Genomic DNA, 21,079 nt, shown 5'->3' on the forward strand with positions numbered 1-21,079 from the left:
AAGAACGGTCAGAGGTAAACTAGCATACTCCTGGGTAAATGCACAATATGGCAAAACAAAAGAAAATCCATTTTATTATGTTTTTTAAAATATTTAAACACCTTACACAGCTTAAACAAACAACTTACCTTTCAGCAAACTTAATATACCTGCCTTTGTTCAAATAAATAGGAATTTGTCATTAAGTTCCCAACAGGACCTCAGTATCACACAGATGCTCTATGAAACTTGTTCCCGCATGCAGTTCTAACCCTGTCAGGAAACCCTTCTGCACTTGTGGAAGGAAAATGATGAAACCATACTTCAAGGATTTCACAGTCACAGTTTTTCCTGATGATAACCCGCAGGTCAGATGCAGACTGCCAGGTCAATTCAGCCAACACAGCTGGCTCTTTTTTGCTCTTTTATTTGGACTAACAGCCTATATGCTTGGCACTACAACTTCTGCCATGTAATTCAGCATTATCCATCCCTTGGTCAGGCCTCCTTGTTCAAATGGGCATTTTGGTCATGAGATAAATAATTCACAATTATGTGACAGAAAAGGGCTCAGTATATTCTTGTGGACAAAGCAGTTTATATTCAGGAAATTAAAACTTAATTATGCTTAATTTGTTACCAATTTTACACAAGCTTCTGATCACTGATTCAGGAACTAAAAAGAAAGAGGACACAAAAAATCAATCAAGTTAATTAAACAGTTTTACTTCATTCTCATCAGGCTCAGGTTCAACTTCAAACACCTGTCTTCTCCTCCTTTTTCTCTACTTCTTGTGTCCATCTTTGTTGCACCAATGAGGTGAGAGGCAGCACAGGAAGTTGGGGTATGTGCTATCTTTCTGCTTTTCCCCACCTCCCCTAAAAATCTATTTAGCATTTTACTCATCTTTCTCTTCCTTTTTGCTTCTTCAGGTTTCCACATCATTCTGTTTCTGAATGTTTCTCCTGTAGCATGAGTCATCCATGGGCTACAGTTCCTCAAAGATGTCCCCTAGCGCAGAATAGTACTTTCACAGGCTGCCAACCCCTCTGGGGTGTTCTCCCTCCAGCAGGTGTGCTCCACAGGCCACAGCCCCTTCAGAAGTACAAGCCTTTGGCAGGAGTGCCTCTTCCCAAGAGCACCTCCAACAATCCCTCCAGCAGCATCTCCAGCAGCACTGCCCAGGAGCACCTCTGCCCCAAAGCAGTTGTCACGCTCAAATATTTCTGAGGCACCACACGTAACTCTGACTAGTGGGAATGTAGGCACGTGAGAGGTGGCTTATAGCAGCTCCACAGGATGCTGTTTGCGAATGGCTCATGGTGGCTCAAGGCCTCCTCCCACACAGGCCACCACCTCAGCCACCTGCTAGTTAAACTTTTAGCTTCTCACATGTCCAAAGGTTATCTGTCTTACCTAAGAGGCTACATGAACTGACTGAAAATTTCAGCATTGCTCCTGGAGTACTTTCCATTCATTGTGTGAAAGAAACTCTTGCTCAGCTTCCTATGGGAATACCATTTTTCCTTATATAATTTTTACTCAAATTTTTAAAAGAGAGGAAACTATAGAAAAAAAAATCCTTCCTATTTCTCTAATCCTTGCCTAGCAACCACATGTGGAGAATACCTACAACAGCTGTGCAGACAAAGGATACTTATAAAGTCAGATTTAAGAACATCCTACGACTTTCAGTAATAGTAATAAATTGGGAAATTTGCATACATGCACTAGTAATCTACACTTATTTTTGTGTAACTAGACCTTTTAGCACCTCTCAACACAGAATGCTAGATCATCTGGTTTCATTATAATATTCCCTTATGAAAGTTATTTTCCTGTGAGCAAGCTAACTCTGACATGATAGCAAATGTAAGGGCAGTTTACTAGCAGTTTACTCTTGAATTAGTTCACATACCAGAAATACTTTTTCAGACCAAAAGCTGACATTTTACTGAGATCAGCCCTGACAGCCAGAAACATCCATGGCTACAGTTGTATCAAATTATTCTATTGCCAGCAAGAAACACTCAATGACATTTAAAATTGACATTTTGCTCAGTTTTTCATGAGTTTTACTAATACTCTGTTAATGGTTACTATGAGACAAGAAATGCTAAAGATAGAAAATCACATTTTTTTAATCCCCCTCTCCCCCTCCCTCCCCTCTTCGGTTTTAAAAAGAACTGCCTTAAGAAAAGATGCAATGCAAGCTATAGATAACAAGAAAGTAAGGCGGTTCCTTACCTCCTCACACTGCTTAAAATGGGATTTAAATAGTTAATGTAAAAACTTAGCATAGTTTCTAATGTCTATAAAAAGTTAGGAAAAAAGGTCTGTTTCTTTAAAAGCTGACAAAACTGACAGCTCAGCTGAAACGCCTCCAAGATTATTTCAGTTGGAAGAGACCAACAGCAATCATCCAACTGCCTTTCCAATTCAGGACTGACCAAGTTAAAACATGTTATTAAGGGCATTTTTCAAATACCTCTTCAACACTGACAGGCTCAGGGCATCGATCACCTCTCCAGGATGTCTGTTTTAAAGAGGACATAATGTGTTGTGGTAGCACATATAAAAAGTAATACTAACAGACTTAGTTCTGCTCTCTAATTACATTTGGCAGGCAATGTGTGGCTGTGCATTTAATTTTTGTCACAAATTAGATCAACTTGATTGTTAAAGCCACAATCTTCTTTTACTCTTATTTTTGTCATCTTCTTCATCCTAGTATACTAACTTTCTTAATAATCCACTTTAAAATATCAATTGACCTAATAAACTAGTTCATGTATTGTGTAACAAGTAAAAAAGATAAATATTAAAACCCCATCAATATTTGGATTGTAGAAAGGCAATTACTTTTTAAGGAAGGAACTTTGTACTGCTGCAGCCTGAGTTATAAAAAATAGAGGCTCTTGTTTCTTAGGTGATGTCATAGCAGGAAGACAAGCATAAGAAAGCCTGAAAAAAATCCCAGTCTTCTTGCACGTGATTGTTCTTAGCATATATCAACATACCTGACTCTAATATTTTGGAAGGCTCAATATTTATTTAGTCTCTTATTACAGACACTCTTTGCCTATTCCATTAATTACAAGGAAATGTGATCATCTGAGAAAAGAAATTAAGTCATAGATGACATATCCAGATAAAAAAAGTTTTTGAGAAAGTGGCATCACAAAAGCCATTAAAACTGAATCAGAAGCTAAAGCCCCTATCTGTGGGTTGCTCAAACCAGAAAGAATGTGAAATAAGGCAAGCAATAGCTTTTTCTCCCTTGAGCCTTCCTTTTAGCTTTTACCTATAGTGTTGTCAACCTAGACTTCTCAAGATGTGTCAGAAAGGCATTCCATTTTCTGTAGTAATTATCCTCCATTTTTCAGTAAATGTTTCATACCACTGCGAAACAAAATTGAAATCAGCCCAGTGGAAAAGTGAACAGGGAAGAAGGTCAGCCTGGAATAGAGGGCAATAAATAAAATGATTGACTTTGCAGACCAGATTACTGTGTTCAGTGTGAGAGTGGAGGTCATTTCTAAAGTATTTAAGAAGCTAGCAAGCAGGTGGTCATTGGAAGTATGATCACATGCTTTATAAGGAGAGGAAAAAAAATCTCAAAAAGATAGAGTTTATTAAATACCACTAACTTATTAACCAATATATGCATATATATATAACTACATTTAGTAATGCTCTTAAGATATATTTTAAAATATATTAAAATCCAATGGCATTTAAATAGCTTCATGATTTTTCTGAGACAAATAAAGTGACTTTTTCTGTCTCATTTTGCTCCTATTTGTTAAAATCTATTTCTTACAGTTAATAAAAGTATAAATGTCTGAAATGAGGCATAGCAATGTGCTCCCTTGGAAACTCCCTGTTCAATAGCACTCTATGTGTGTATATATACAGCTAATAGAATCATGGGGTTTTATCGCTATGAATTCTTCAAAAGCAGTAAAAAGTAACACTTCAGTCTTAACAATGACAGAAATATGTCATTCATATGCAAATGGATAAGAACTCAAATGCTGAAAGCTCTTTTCTAACTCCAAGGTTTATAGACCTCTTTTACGGTTAATTTTGGATAAGTTTTAATGCAAGTGTATGTAAGATACTTTTGATGTGTAACAGTATCAATATCCACGGGAGAATGTGCAGTCATGGTGATATCTTTCTATAAACACAGGAGTCAGAAGGCTTAACAATCAGTCCTACCAAGCTTCTTTAAACTGTGGAAATATTCTTGAGGTGAGACAGTTCTTTCCATTTATTTGTTGTGTCAAACTAGGACACCAGAACTTTTACGCTTCACTTTAGTAAAAGTGAGCAGCGAGTGTCTCATTAAGCTTACTGGGTGTGTATGCAATACATCTAGTGAGCTGCCCAGAAGTCAGTCCCTTTGGGACTGCATTTGCTCCCTTACAGGCAGTGAATCTCTAAGCAATGCTCCCGGTGTCACCAGACTGCACTCAAGACTCATGGATCAGCCAAGTGTACTCAGCTGCCCAGCAGAATGCTAACAGACTTGGCCATGCTGTGACATTCTTGCATTTCAGCTGCAGTGTGCAGACATGCACAAAATGTCTCCTCAAGTTCAGCTGGGTCAGAAGCAGACCAGCAAGTCTCCCACCCACACTTCAGTACTGAAATTGATGGTCTCTGCCACAGCGATTTTCTCTCCGAGCTCTTTGAGACAGAATCCTTAGCAGCCTGAACAACAGCTCTTGAAAAATCAACTGGGAATACTGAGAAAGACTAATACAATTAAGCACATTCCTAAACCCCTTGAGCTCACTCAGCAGTAAGGGAGCAACAGATTGGCAACTACTGAGACATACTCAAGTCTGTGGGGCAAGACAGGATAAACACAGACAACTGCTGTTAGAAAGCCAGTCTGCCAACAGGAGAAGTCCCTGATCTCTGGAAAAAGATTAAGACTACACTCACATTTAAAGCAATGCATTAAGGCTTATGCAGAATTAAAAATCATACAGTTTGGAAATTGGTACCAGTGTCTTCCACCACAAGTAGACATGTTTACCTTGGTAAACAAAGTGAAACCCCCTGGCTGATGCTCCGCTCTTAGCACTGAATCGCAGAAGAATTTGATTAGATGTAGCCAAAGGCAATGTCTCTCCTACAAGTGGAAACAGAAAATAAATACACAAACCAGAAACAACAGTTGTAGCTCTTCAATACATAATTAAATATACTGTTAAAACACACAGTTTCATGTTTTCCTCTATAGCTAAAGAAAACATAAATAACATTGCACAAAATTAAATTTGCCATTGCCAGAATAAAAAGACAAGAGAAACCTTCTGGATTTTACTGCAGCAGCTGGAACTAGAGCTCCAAGAAACTACATTACAAGAATCCTACTGCTGCTTGGGGCCAGAATTATTAGAAGACTTTTTAGTTAACTCTTTTCTGTGACTGTTTTGCCTTGCAAAACACATTAATCAAATGAAAGTATTTGAAATGCCACAGGAAACTCCATGGAATGTTTACCATTTCAAGACTAAAGCAGAGAGAGCAGACTCATGACTTGTTTTATGTAGTGGATTCAATAAATATGTGGTCACACGTGAATCATATTACATTATTAACTTTCTTATGGCATTGCAAATTTTATTTCTTATTTGAGAATTAATAAAAATATTTAATATACTTAATCTCCTTTCCTGGCATATTTGTCAGGAGTCATGATAAAAGTTCAATAATGAAACACTATAGACAAATTTGCACTAGGTCTACAACAATTCCACTACATATGACGACTGTTTTTATTCTCCCTGTACTGTATGAACACATATTTTACGAAATTCTTCAGAAATGAATGATGATTTAAAACATCATCTATAATTAAGTATCTAAGTCTTTGACTAATTTTATATTATTGCAACTAGAGATTCCATGTAGGAGAATCCTATCCTGAATCAATGAAAATCAGATATGCCATAAGTAATAAACAAAAACCAGAAGTTTAAATACTATAAATCAAATAGATATGTTACATTCTGTCCTATTAAGTATTTATCCAATTATTCAAAGTAAAAACCAAGAAGCCAAAAATAGCCCTGTGTTGCAAAAATCTTAAAGCAACATATAAACTCTCCAAAATACTAGAAATGCTTAACAAAACACATTAATAGCTGCAGAAATATAAAAAATATACTTACATATCACTGAAGATGAACACATTCATTATATATGCACACATTGGAAATTTGACCATGTTGCAATCCATATAAGATTAATTATGTTTTCACAGGGTCAACATTTTGCTGTAGTTACCTGAATGCAACAGCTGGCCTGCTTTTAGTCTAAGTGCGTGTTTGCATACATTTTGTAAATACAAGTAATTTGTGTAAATTAGCCATTCAGACTATGTAGATGTGTATTTCAAAAGGTTTAGGGGCAGAGAAGACAATTATACCATCCAATCTGCCCTCTTACATTGCAATCTGAGAACTTCATTCAACTTTTTCTACACCCACCCCAGGATCAGTTCTTGCCTAAGCATATGTTCCAGAGTAATGTCTTGATTCAAAGGTTTAGAAGGGTATTCCACTTCCCTTAGCCCCCTGTTCAAATAATTTTATTTCTAAAGTAAATTTATACCATTCTCCTGATTATTTTTTCCCATATGGAGCTGTGTAAGAAATGTATACTTCTTTATTAATTACCTGAGTGGGATCCAGACAGAGAACTAAGAAGTCTAGCCTGAGAGTTTTCTCCATCAAATAATTCTGCCACATCATTCAAAGCTGTCTGAAAATAGGCAAATTGTCCAAACACAACTAAATTTAAAAAAAAATTAAAAAGAAAGGATAGAGAGGAAAAAAAAAAAATTAAAAAAGAGAAGATAAAAGAAGAACTTAGTTTTCAAAATTGAATTTAAGGATGTATTTCTGTTTGTCTTATTTATTAATGAATTCCTGTACAAACTTTTTCAACTTATATAATTGTCTAATGTGATAAAACAGCTGCATTATATTTACATGCAAGAATATTTCTTTTGTTTTCATTATTTCCATAATTAAATTAAAAGCAAATTTATTAAATCATGCTTTCACCAAAACTGTGACCTCTAGTCAAACAAATCTTATTGTTTAGGTACCTATGAGAATAAGAAAATGGAATATCTAAACAGAAAGGTTTGTACCAAAATTTCATTGCCAAATATAGCAACTATTAAGGATCACCTATTATGACATAGGATTAGTTTTTTACCTGGCTTTAATCTGAGGAATTTTTTTTAAACTTACTGATTTGTCAAATTTTTAAATTTGCATTAGTACTTAATTTATCAGAATGCTATAAAAACGGATCAAATATTAAAAAATACCAGTGTGTTACCAGCTTTGAAATATTGCTACACTTTATTTGCAGTTCATCTGTACATAATTTAAAGTATATTAATAAATTTTAGTATTACATCTCACTAAATATCAAATAGTTCCCCAAATTCAAATATCATCTAGCAATAGAAACATGAAATAAAACCAAGTCAATAAAAATATTATTTTGTTATTCCAGCCATCTATATTTTGTTTACAGTTGTGTCCTTACAAGTTTCATTGTGCACAAAAAGTACCAAATGCATTATGTTGTTGTGAATTAAGCCTTTTGGTAAATAATTAGTAAAATAAATCTTACTGCTATTTCTCTAGACTTGGGAAAAACCTGCTTTGCAGGAAACTACACCTAACATACTTGAGTTTTAGAGATTCTTTTCAAGTTTTTAGACACATTGGAATAATCATTTTGTGATTTTTCACAAACATTTCTGGTACTTTCATGCAGAATTGCTTCCACTGTACATCTTAAACAGATGTAATTCCACTCATTTCACCTTTTTCATAATGTGAAAGACAAAAAGTTAGAAAGTAAGAGGAATATTAGAGCTTTTTTTGCTGACACCTGATTTTACTTTGCAGGAAGCATGAATGAATGATTAACCAATGATGATGAATAATGTAAATAATGAAGGTATTCAGGATATGCTTAGATAGCAAACATAGATGTCTTATCTGAAGTCAGTTGCTTACTCTAGGGAGAAGTAAAAGGTCAAAATCCTAGAACCATTTTCCATGTCAGTAATATATTTAGTTTTATAAGTAATTTGCAATACAATGTAAACCTAAGGTCATTACTCCAAATAAAGGACATTTAAACATGGACAGTGATAATGATTGACAATGTAGGACAATGATAATGATTGATAAATCAATAGAAGAAATTCTTACCAAATTCTTTAGGGACAGTTATTGAATAATGGCAAGTCTGTCCAGCAGTGTAATTATGAGGATAATTTGGTGATAAAACCACTCCCTCTGATCCAGTATACTGCCCTCCACATGGTGCTGGAAACAAATACAGAGAAACATGTTATATTAATTAGAGCTGTCTGTATTAGTTACATCTGAAAAAAAAATCTAAAGATCACAAAATGACACTTTACTGGTTTTGCTTTTGTTTGGTTTACCTGTTCTGAAATATCTTGTGTTCTTTCTCAAGACATAAATTTATTATAATTTCTTGAAAATTAGAATTCATGAAAGTTTTACTTGACTACAAGTATTCATATAGAACTGGAAATACAATTTAATTGAAAGATACTGTAAACACAGGCTTTAGGTTGGGTTTTCATTTAAATATCTGTTTATATCTATCCATGTTAAAAACAGGTCAGGAAAATGTATGGCATTGCATTAAAAATGGCACCAAGGAATACATAGATATGTTGACACTTCTGTACAGAATGACAAAAATTCTGCTTTGTGAAAGTATTGCTTGAATTGCTTTATTTTCATATCTTACTAGATAATTATGAAAATTTTATGTTAGATTATACATATAATAAAATCTTGGGCTTCATATGTATGCAAAAAATAAAGGCAACAGAAAGTTGAGAGAAACTTTTTAGAGCCACAGAAGTTAGAAGGCATGTTTAAGAATAGTGGAGCTCAAATCCCCAAGACAAATCAACATTTACATGAGCAGTAGTTCTGTCTGTATTACGAGAAAAACAATGAACAGTGCATGCATGGCACGTTCCTCCATGTGTAGGCTGTAAATGCGACATATTAAGGGACAGATGGAGGGGCTGTTTTCAAGTTCTCAATATCTCCTTGAGCTGGATATTGAGTAAATAGATTTCTATACACTGAAAACAAAGTACTGCTGTTACTCTTCTCACATTTTGGAAAATCCTGGCTTCCTATCAAAATCTTCATTAAAATGTAAGTCTTGTATTAAAGTAGTTACATGCAATTAAGTTCTTTTTTATTGTGAGAAATGATTTCATAAAAAACAATGGTTTTCAGCGGGATAACAGATTGTTGTAAGAAGTTATCTTACCCAAGAAACCAACAATGAAATTATTTTATAAATAAATAAATGGATAAATAAGGTTATTTTAAAATAGCACCATCACAATAATTTGCTTTTAAGCAATGAAGATATCATTCCACTATAAAACACAAAATAAATCAATGTTACCCTGCTGTGGGCGCCTTGCATAAAGCAGAGTACATACAACCTAACAGCTTGCTGGGAGCTGACTCAGAGGAGGACCTATGGCCCAGGTGACAGCAGGGTCACTGATGAGGGGCTGTGAAAGGGCCCTGTAACCAACTCCTGGCTCTGCAGACCTGGCTCAGGTGCTGTGGAGCTCTGCCTAGTGAGCGAGCCTGTGCTTTGGACATGCTTGGCTCTTAGCCCTTGCTGAGCAGATCTGTTCTTGCTCCTCCCTAACAGGTCTTTAAAATCATGCTTGAAATACCTGCACAAGTCTGACTTCCTTACACAAAAAGGCAGCAATTAATACTACAAATCCACATCTTCTCTTAGCTGCTTATATGAATTATTCAAAAATCCAATGTAATGATAGCTGATGAGAAGTTTGATCTATCAGTAGGCAGAACAGGATTGTGTGGCTGAGGTGAAACTCAAATAACACCAGGAATTAGTTCACGGCATGAATTTAAAATCTTCATCATTTTCTTCTCTTCTTGCTTTGAGGATATCAGAAATTATGCTACAAAGTCTGATTACCCCATGAAATTCTCAAGTCATGAACATTTTATTTCAATGAAGGTGCATCACACAATTTAAAACAAACTCTAAAGTTATGGAGTTATAGAAACATTTCCTTCTGTGTTTTTCTAAAATTAGAATCTAAAATTTTGAAGGAGATTATTTTGAATTAAATTATGAATATTATTTTTCAACATAAATACATTAGTACTTTATGGACTTTATTAACTAATATATGTAACTACTTTTTGATTTGTTAAAATTGTTCCACATATATATATACACAACACAAACACTGAAACAAGGAATAGAAGATAAATTAGTTAGCCACAGTTCTGAGATGTCACTCTTATTTTCTGCCTCAGTAACTATAATTCTTACTCTAAGGTGACAATTAATGCAGCATTGAGATAGTTGTGATAGCTTTTCTAAATAATATCGGGTGTGCAAAGAATCTTACATATAACCTTGCAATCATTATAAGAACATGTGTTGATTCTAGAGTTTAAAATATTTTTAAATACTTAATATATTATTGACTAAGGTATAGTCCAAAACTCATCTTAATTCTTATTTTTTTATCTCTTTTTTTTTTTTTTTTCACAAGATGTATGTGTAGAAATAGTGGAAACAGCCTTAAACAATAAGAAGCTGAATTAACTGGGCAGACAAGGGAAGTGGTAAGAAAACAGTACATACCATTACAAGATGGTAACGCTCTGTTCCAAGCCGGCTTTCCATCTGCACCAATTACACATGTTATAGTTGAAGGTTCAATAATCTTATATCCAGAATCACACTGGTAAGTAATAGTTGAACCAAGCTTAAAGTCTGTTCCCATTCTTGTACCGTTCATGATGTTTCCAGGATCAAAACAAGCTTCCCGTGGCTTTTCTGTTAAAATGAATTACAGAAAATCTATATATACTTTCAATTAAAAAAAAAAAGGCGAAACAAAACTATTCTCAGTGGTTTTTTTTCAGACAGTTTAATTTATTCAACAGCCTATTAATATATTATTCTTGTTGAATCATGTATCATGGATGTTTGCTCAAGATTGATTATCTGGAAGAGGAAATTATAATGAAGCTGAAGCTGAACTACTCCAATAACGTTTCATATTTAGTATTTAGAAGAAGAATGACCAGTTCTAGAATTCACCACTTCCATATGTATATTTGTGACAAAAGGAAGAGTAGGGAAAATGTGAGTCCTTTCCAGAAAGAAATGGGAGACCTGGTTACTCAGGTTACCCAGGACATAGAAATGGCTGAGGTAGTAAACAACAAGGGAATGCAGTGATAGGACAAGGAAGAGTGGCTTCAAACTGAAAGAGAGTGGGTTCAGATAAAATATAAGGAAGGCATCCTTTACCATGAGGGTGGTGAGGCACTGGAACAGTGCTCAGAGAAGTTTGGGATATCACCTCCCTGGAAGTGTTCAAGGTCAGGCTGGATGGGGCTTTGAGCAATCCAGTCTAGAGGAAGGTGTCTCTACCATGGCAGGGGCATTGGAATTAGGTGATCTTTAAGTCCCTTCCAACTCAAAACTGTTCTATAATTTTATACAATTTATATCAAGTACTAAATAATACACATCCAAAAAATATTAAATTATTAGGCAAAAATATACTCTCTGTTGAGTACAATAACTTTTTAAAATACAGTATTCTGTTCTTGTATCTTTTATTTTTATCTCATTATAATTTCATCTAACTCTCAGTTGCATAGAGGAACTCATATCACACTATGCTGAGAACAAAACATAGACACAGTGAAAATGTGTATGCAAATTTTCAATCGCCATCTTTATCTCTTTATCTCCTTCTGCTTAACATCTCATTTTCTTTCCTTGCAGGCCTTGCAGACTTCCTGGAACAAATTGTTTTCCATTTTGGATATTTTGTTTAGATGGGGACAAATAGTCTAATATTTCATCTATGGCAATATGAAAATTACTTTGGGAAGAACCTTGCACAAATGGAGAATAATGCATTATGCTGGATGGCAGATGAAGACTAAATATTAAAATTATTTTATAGTTATTTTTCACTCCTTTTTCTTTTATAGGTTTATTTTTTCTGTATTTCTTAGATCTTTTTGTTCTTCATTTTTAACATGTATATTAATGTGGTTTGCTTCAATTGCCAAGAATAAGAAGCTGAGGCAGCACTTCTGCTGCTGAAAAACAGCTTGATAAAACTCAGTAAAGATTATAATTAAGCCACTGACAACATCTGTGACTGGAAACCAGCATCTTCAGTGATTGTCTGGCTTTAAAAAACACTCAGCATATCCAAGTCTCTATCTAGTAAGAGACATCTTCTGCAAAAAGAAAATGCAAATACTATCTAGTAATATTAATTTAAAAATGCATTTGTGGGTTGAAAACAATGTGGAAAGGAAAATGTATTGGTATGTATTGACAAGAAGGAGGAAGTAGTCAGGGTAAGACAGTTCTTGTGTAAGTTCTTGGGAAAAGAAAATTTTGCTATTGTCAAACTTTTTTCCGAATGTTACTTTTGATGTGCATCTTCTACCTATTTTATTTTTTTTCTGGAAGATGAAAATGTGCATAAGTTATGTGAAAGAGATTTCATTAAACAGGTTTTCAGTGTTCCTTCACACATTAATAGAAAAGAGTTTTTAAAACACACATGGATGCATAAAGGTATTTGGCAGTTCAGTTATGAGTACATAAAGAAGAAACTAGATTTGATAATTGCTAAGTAACAAACATTTTTTCCCTTTTATTTAGATTACAATGAGAACAGTACCTTTATAGTCAATGGCAAATCCTGACATTCCAACAGAAGCATCACTGCGAAAAGCCAGAAACAGACTGTTACCACTGCTCTCTATTCTTTCAGGAGCCTGTGACCCTTGAAAACTGCCAATTAGAGGACTGTTGGAATCTTCTCCTTCATAAATATGTAGAAAATCATAACTGGGTTCCATATTGAAACTGAAAATAAAGAGAAAAAATAATTAGGTCTTTGGGTTTTTTCACGGAGTTAAACATTACTGTGACTGTAGTTGCCAATTTTCTGCCCAACACATTTTCTTCTCCAGAAATAAATGTCTTTTTAAACATGATTCACAGTAAAAAAATTCACTTGGAGTTCTTTTTGTCATTGATATGAACACCTTAAGCTTTCCAAAAGCCATTATGAATATCCTCCCACCTACCTTTAACACCTTTATCAAGACCATGGAATCATGATTCAGAAAGGCTGCCTCTGACCAGAGGAGCAAAGGAATGATCCAAAAAAGTAGCTTGAATTAAAAGTGCTGCTTTTATTTGGCTAAACTGGATGACACTAAATCCACCCATTACAAACATATTTATCATTTTACAAATGAGATGCTTTCATGGATAGACCATTACCTTGGAACTTGTCTTTGTTCTTACCCAGATAATATCAGACATGATAAACTAATGTGAATTAATATTAATTCTCACTAAACCATGCTATATGCTATATTTTATGACATTTATATGTTTTACAAAGAAATTATGAAGATAATATGAATGGAATGTCTTTCAGAGGAAAGTGAGGCGACTTCAGGAGAGACCCCTGCTGTCTGGAAGGTGGCCAATGTTACTGCAATTTACAAAAAGGGTGCAAGAGAAAAACCAAGGAGATCCAGGCCTGTCTAACTTCAGCTGCTGAAAAGTGTTTGCATTACTGGACTGCAACCATTTAGAAAATTTATTGGAAGTATAGCATAAACAGAAAATTCCATTATATTTCTCATAATATACTCCCTGCAATAATAGTCACAAACAAATCTGAATGCTGAGTAACTGTAAGTTTCTGTCATCTTATTTGAAATGGAGCATTTGAGTCGAGTTTTTAGGCAATCCAAAGAAAAACACTGCTTACTACACCTATCATGTGACATCTTCAAGAGTGTAATTAGTGGAGAACTATTCTCTATAATGCTGTTTGATAAAATATCAGAAAAAGAGAATTACTTCATTTTTTTATTATCTAATTTCAAGTACCTTAGGATTCCATTCTTTAATTTTGTGTCTATCAATAGCTTTTAGAAAATAAACTGCAGTCTGTAATTAAAGAAATCAAATTTTATTTTAGTTTAGTGTTGTTTTGTTGTTGTTGTTGTTGTTTTGGTATTATGTTGCTTTTTTTTTTTCACAAAAAGGGTACAAATATTATACAGCAAAATTCTCAGCATACCACTATCTCCTCCTAAAAGAATCACAACTCATCAACATTCCACTGAAGTCAACAGCAACTTTATCATTCTCAGCTTTAAAATCACACTTAAAACACAGTATCAAAAAATGAAAAAAACTGCATTTGCATCCACAGATACAGCAAGCAAGATGATTATATAGGACTGATTCAATTAGAAATGACAAACAGAATGCATGAATATGACTATATGCACGAACTTCAACTTGTAAAAATCAATGCAACACATATAGGTTGATTATGGAAAACAGAGGAAATAATTAAAATTATGAAACAATATTATCTCAGTGTCTTTCTTGACTAAGTAGAACAATATTTTTTCTGATCTATGCATTTTAAGCAAAGTATATTTAGGCTGTATTTCTAAAAAACCTGGAAGAACTGACTTACATATAGAATTTTCACTACTCTTTCAGTCTCAACTATTAGTTACAACAGCATAAATCAAGCACTTCTACAAATTAATATGGTCTTTAAATGATTTTTATTTGATATTTCACAGAAAGTTTTGATTTTCAGGAACATATTGGATAGCAAATGTACCATATGGCTGTATATCTTTCTTTTACATTATTTGGAAACAATGATATAGCACATATTAGATATATGCTCCAGGACATAGATAGGAAATTTAATTAGAAGCTTTAAGGAATTATAAATATTGCCATTTTTAGATTTGACATTTGAAACCCTTTAAAACAAAGGCATTCATGGAGAAATGGTACCTTTTGAATATCAAGGCAATGACAAAGTCAGGGTTTACTTTTATTCTCCAGTCACACTCTTTCCCAGGAGGATAAGGCTGTGGATAGTTAGGCGATAGAATAACTCCTGCTGGGCCTGTCAGGTTTCCGCCACATGCAGCTGTCACAATGCAAAAAGAAATAGGAATATAGTCACACGTTAAATTCACAAACACATATTAGCTGTTAAGTAGAAGAAAATTACTTCTACATTTACCAAAATTAATATTTTTTTAAAATACAGAACTTTCCTACTTCCTGTAAGCAAAAAAAGTTCAATTTTCCTCCAAAAAAATGATCTCTGTTCATATGCAAAAGCGGTAAAAGAAAAATTTTTTCTAAAGGAATAAAAATAAGACGTTAAATATATTTTTGGTATTAATGCTGTCTCTATCATGCTTAAAATTTCTTATGTGCTGAAGATACTTTAAAAACTGGGGAAGCTCAATAGTACGACTCAGGATGCAGTTTCTATTGACCAAAGATGTTGCAGAAACCAATTTGATTCACTTTCTAAAAGATATTTCCCAAATCAAAAATCAAATACACTCATTTTGTTACCATCAATTGAACTTTTAAACAGATACAAAATCCTACTCTCATAGATGATAATCATATCCACAAAGTCTAACAAAAGTACATCTAACAAAAAAGTAAAGTAGTCAAGACAGGCTGCATCTAAATCACCAAGTCAAGTAAACAAAGAGAAACACACTTATAGTGCAAAACAGTTGGTACTAAGGATTTGGAATTTACTTGAAACATTTTAAAGAGATTTCTTCTCAGGCTATTCCATTTATAAGTCAGCATACTAAAGTATGGACTTTATGAAAATAAAGTCCTTTTAAAATGAGGTATAATGGCTTTACAGAACTCTTAAGGTTTCTACTATTGTCATGTCTACACTAACAATTACTTTAATCTGCTTTCTGCTTCAAAGTCACCTTGAGTATATGGAAGAATAACAGTAATTATGTATATATTTTTTTCTCCCTTTCTTTCTGTCTTATTTCCTTCTTTCTTTTAGGTTTGTTTTATTGGGGTTTCATACTAGATTTTAAAGAAACATGGAGTGATTAAAATTGCTATTTGAAATAAAAATATTAATCTTCTCAATTTAGATACCATATACATTATTTTAACTTTTTTCTTTGGATATTTGCTTTGTGAATGATCCCAATATATTTAGTAAGCATTTTCATACTGCTTTGTACACTGCACACAAGGTATCCAGATGATAGTATGCTGATTACAGGCTTCTCCAATTCTGTTAAATAACATGGAGTCTGAGAAACTATCCTTGAATCCTTCACAGTAGTTTTACTTCAGAGAAACAGAGGGACTGCAGTTGTTTAAGGATATGTTATTAAGGATATGCTATTTTGGAAAGTGTCAGTCCAAAATGCCTTATAGAAAGGAATAACATGTTTATTCCAGTAATATTCTATCTGGAATTTAGCATTGCTAAAGTAAGTCTTCATTTAATTATAAATCAGTAGGCAACAAAATAGCAAGGATTTAAAAAATTACTATGCCTAGCAGAAAAAATTTGCAGATGTTGATTACTCCTAGAAAATCTACATTAATGACCTGAAAAATACAATTCAACAAAACTTCTAAGCCTGCAATTATTGTCTACTGGCAAAAACCTCAGGGAAACCTTTACACAATCTAGTGCTATGGATCCACCCACTCCTGGTGCTATGGAAATATATCTAATTTCTTTCAACAGCATTGTCACTTGGATCCCCTCCTCTGCATCTACTTTTACCAATAAGTATCCAAGGTATTGCACAGGATGTGTACTTAGTCTGTAAGATAACTCAGAAATATATATATATAAATATTATATATATAAAAATATTTTGGGAATAAATAATGGATCCCTAGTTTATGTAACCAAACTATTATACAGAAGAACATTTTAATGTAACCATTTCAACATGAATATTTTTATCCAAATCACCACTTCTGTTTATTTATTTTTATCAGATTTTCTAATTTTTAAACTTTTATGGAGTTTAAGAATAAAGTAAGAAAATCATACCCCAAAAATACTGTTAATCAGGAGAACAAGACTGAGGTTGTCTGTAAGTACAAAATAACTCAGCTCTGCAGAGATCATCACTCCAGCGCGAGCACCATAAGCACAGTAATTGAACAAGAAATCTGATCTGTATGAGTCCTAAACAGAGACTAACATCTCATCTTAATACCTATGCATGTGGGGGGATCAGGTTGCCAAAAGAACCGGTTATTCAGTTGCACACACGTAATTTTAGCCTGCCCTTGCAGCTGATAGCCTGGGTCACACTGGAAGGTGGTGGTGTCTCCAGGTTCCCTGCTGTCTCCATATCTAGTGCCATTCTGTGGTGTCCCAGGATCATTACAAGTTGATGCAATGGAAGCTGCAAGGGAATGATGAAAGAAGAGATGTAAGGTATAGATATTTACCCTGCACAATCAAATGCACAACAGGTTCACATTAGCATTCCAACCAGAGGCAGTATTATTTACTCTTCAGGTAATGCAGGAAGGCACTTTGTTTCTTTACTTTTACAAAAATCTGCCCGCTGAGATACATCATGATTATTTTGACTTCCTGCCAGTGTCTTTAGTATAAAATATGGACTGATTTTGTCCAGTTAGCACATCAAAAGAACTAATAACTCCTTTTCTCTCTTTAATATTCTGGTTATCAAAAGAATTTTGATACCTTTTGCACAATAGGGTAAGTATAATGTTATAAAAAATATTGTTCTATAGTCCTACTATCCTGCAGGGCGCAAATCCTCCTTACCCATCTGGATAAATCAAACAGCAGTTTATGCAGCCCTGAAGTTTTCATTTCAGGGACGAAAAACAACTTTCTTAGAGATAATTTAAACTGAATCTTAGGAAAAATACCTCACTTATGATCAATTTTCAGTAGCTGGATATGGATTTTGCTTTCTAAAAGACTGTATTATTTAAAAAGCAATTTTAAACTAAACAGAGCAATCAGTACGACTTAATGCAAATAATCACTCAGAAAGTGGATACACAGATCCACATCTAATACAAATTTCTGGAAGATGTCAGGTCTCTTCTGCCTTTGGGTTCTCTTCTAATGGCTTCAGGTATTGACATCCTGAGTAACAATAAACTTTGCAGTCTTCCATGGGAAAGAAGGTCCATCTCTTGAGACTAATGTCCCTACTGAATTGCACTGTTCCCTATCAGTCCTTACCCAAACACCTTTTTTCAAAGAACTGACCACAACTGTGAACAAAAACCAAAATAAGAAGTCATAAATCCAGTTATGTCACAGTTGCCATGAGTGGTACTGTGTTTACCACCAGTATGCAATCTTCCTGTTCATAATAATTCATTTGCTGAATTAACTGCTGCATCTACTCCTTCTGCCCACACCAAAAGAGTACACCACTATAAGAAACAGCACGAGCAGCTAAATGTTTGCCAACTTGAAACAACAGGATGTACAACTGGAATAATTTTAGATTTTTTTTCTCCCTGTGTTGTAAATTTTAAGAAGAGAGAAAGGTTGAAAAAAAATAAAAAGAGTAAAAGAAGAAACAACCAACAGGTCTTAAAGTGGATTTATGCATGTTCTAGTGTATTGATGGTCACAGATAAATCACAGAAATTATAAAACATCTTTATGGGAGAATTCATGGATTATTATAATTAACATTTAGAAACACTTAGAAACACAGAAACTTTGTTTAACATTTTATTATTCATAGTTTTCTGTTCTTGATTCCATTTCAAAACAATAGGTCTCATACTTTGGATCGCTCCTATATGTAAATGAAGTAAAAGACATGGTAGGTTTTTAACTGTGGTAAACTTTTTTCCCCTAGGAATTAAAATAATAGCTGTCACTACTAATGAGTACTGTGCAAGGATTCCCCAGGCACCACTCTGACAACTTATGTGACACCCCATAGGAGTGCAGTTTACTAAAAGTATGTTTGGCCACAAGGGAATGAAAGCATGGTCGCAACCTCAGAGTTTTTCCTGATGTGACAGACAACAGCAGCTCTGAACAATGGATTGCTCTAGTGCACATTTGTTAAAGACTTGCAATTCTTCCAAATAAATGAGCACAAGCCAATCTCTGCTATTAATTGCTGTCATTTTTTAACATATCTCTGAATAGATTAATTTTCTTCTTAAAAGGCTATGCTATATAATATCTCAGCAAACACTTTCCCCATTTTAACTGTGTCAAGTATCCATCAATTAGAAAGGACAGATGCCTTCTAATAATAATTTCACTGTTAATCTCCATTTCTCATATACAAAGTTCTAAATTTTAAAAATTATCACAGATATTTATTAAGCACCAAAATATTCTTTACACTTTTGGTCTTGTAGCCTCAGAAGTTATTTCACGTATTTGAAACCAACAACTTATTGCGCCAAATAAACTTGATCCTAATTAAATAGAGCACCAAACATTTAAGCACTGATGTGCCACCTAGTAAAGTGAGCATTTAGACAGACTGTCAACTTTTTAACTTGCCTCCTTTCCAAGTTGTTTTACTTCTCAAGAATCCCAAGAGATTCTGTAACTGCGTGAAAATTACAAGTCTGATATTTCTTCATTTGGTATTTTTCAAATATCTGAAGGGTATAGAGGTCATATGCATTTATAAAAAATCCAGAAATTAAAAATCACCAGCTTTCTGTCACTGCTCTTCTTTTATAACATTTAACAAGTAAAACATACACACTGTAAAGCAAGGAAAGCAATAACTATTTTTTAAGCTCAAGGACACAAAATCAAACTAAATTACATAGTTAGACTTTTAAAAAATGACTGAGAAAACTTAGGTTCCTAAAATGGGATAGCCAGGAGACAAGATGTGAATGTCACTAAGCTGGAAAATAAGTAATTGCTGCTTCTCAACTCTTGCATATGTGCTTTAAGCCTTAAGCCTAGATGATACTCAGTGGGTTATAGTGTAATTCTCTGTACAGATTTCCATCTCTTAATGTCTCATCTGCTCAGAGCAGAACAAGCTTCTGCGTACATTAAAGATGGAACTCAGAGGTAGGTTCCAGAAGAATAGACAGCTGAGAAAACCACAGATTGCCAAGGAATTTTCAGACCTCCATATGTAGACAGCCACAGTGTTAAGCCTTCCTGATTCTAATTTAAGAATCTTTCACAATCAAATTTAAGATTTTATTTTGTATTTGGTCCTCAAATTATATTTCAAAGTTGTTTTAAAAGTGAACTGAAAATCAACAGGAGACTGCTTTTGAGAACATGACACTATACTTGCAGGTCTGTAGACCTGTGAGCAAAATGTTAGATTTTTGCCTAATCTATTTTTTACATCATTTTTAGCTGGTATTCTCTTGTACCTTAAGGAAATAAAAACATCACCTTCATCCCTATAATTTTCACTATGGTTGTGGTAACAATCATATAAGCCATTTGCTGTAAGTTGTGCTACAAACACCATTTTATTTCTAGTACACATGGTTATAAAAACCATTATAAAAAAATTTAGACTTTTCCAGGCTTTTAAATTGCACACGCGTCTCTTCTTTAGTGCATTATGTTTGCATAATAATAAGCTTGAAAAGGAATTTTGCCTATCAAAGCTGAGATGTTCATGGATTTGCAGTGATTTCAGACTAACATTGTGAAACAAAGAATAGTGTGTGTTCTCCAAAAAGTAACTCATATAACATATGTAAATGTACAGACTAAATACTGTGCAAATTAGCATCAACAGCATATTTAAATGTCATGTATTGTCTAAGAATGTAAAGAAAAAAGAAACCCAAATGCCAATGCAGCCTCTTTATTAAAGTCTGGAGTACAAAAGCTCATAAGTTTAGAGTTAACTACCAAACTAATCTACAAGATTCATTTTCGCTTAGTTCCACAGGAACCAAATGAAGAACTGCTACACTCAGTGAGGCTGAGGATGCCTTCCCCAGGCCATCCATGGATTAGATGATGGATAGGAAGGCAGTGACAGTTTCATTACCATGTTTTCATCACCATGTTATTGTGAACACGAAACGCAACATTTATCAGACAGCAAAAGACACTGCACTGTG

At 34.1% G+C, this 21,079-nt stretch overlaps 1 protein-coding gene across 1 annotated transcript in view; it reads right to left on the bottom strand.

Annotated features, from left to right (window-relative positions):
• The window catches only part of CSMD1 (CUB and Sushi multiple domains 1), a 1,067,119-nt gene that overhangs the window by 152,623 nt on the left and 893,417 nt on the right, over window positions 1–21,079 (bottom strand). Inside the window, exons 27-33 of the mRNA XM_059468452.1 lie at window positions 17,212–17,403; window positions 14,978–15,116; window positions 12,810–12,997; window positions 10,733–10,927; window positions 8,242–8,358; window positions 6,679–6,792; window positions 5,031–5,126 (exon numbers count right to left, since the gene is read on the bottom strand). Coding sequence (XP_059324435.1) covers window positions 5,031–5,126; window positions 6,679–6,792; window positions 8,242–8,358; window positions 10,733–10,927; window positions 12,810–12,997; window positions 14,978–15,116; window positions 17,212–17,403 — 1,041 coding nt within the window. The remainder of the gene's footprint in view (window positions 1–5,030; window positions 5,127–6,678; window positions 6,793–8,241; window positions 8,359–10,732; window positions 10,928–12,809; window positions 12,998–14,977; window positions 15,117–17,211; window positions 17,404–21,079) is intronic.

The sequence above is a fragment of the Ammospiza nelsoni genome, chromosome 3 (genome assembly GCF_027579445.1).
Source record: "Ammospiza nelsoni isolate bAmmNel1 chromosome 3, bAmmNel1.pri, whole genome shotgun sequence".
Classification (NCBI taxonomy): Eukaryota; Metazoa; Chordata; class Aves; order Passeriformes; family Passerellidae; genus Ammospiza; species Ammospiza nelsoni.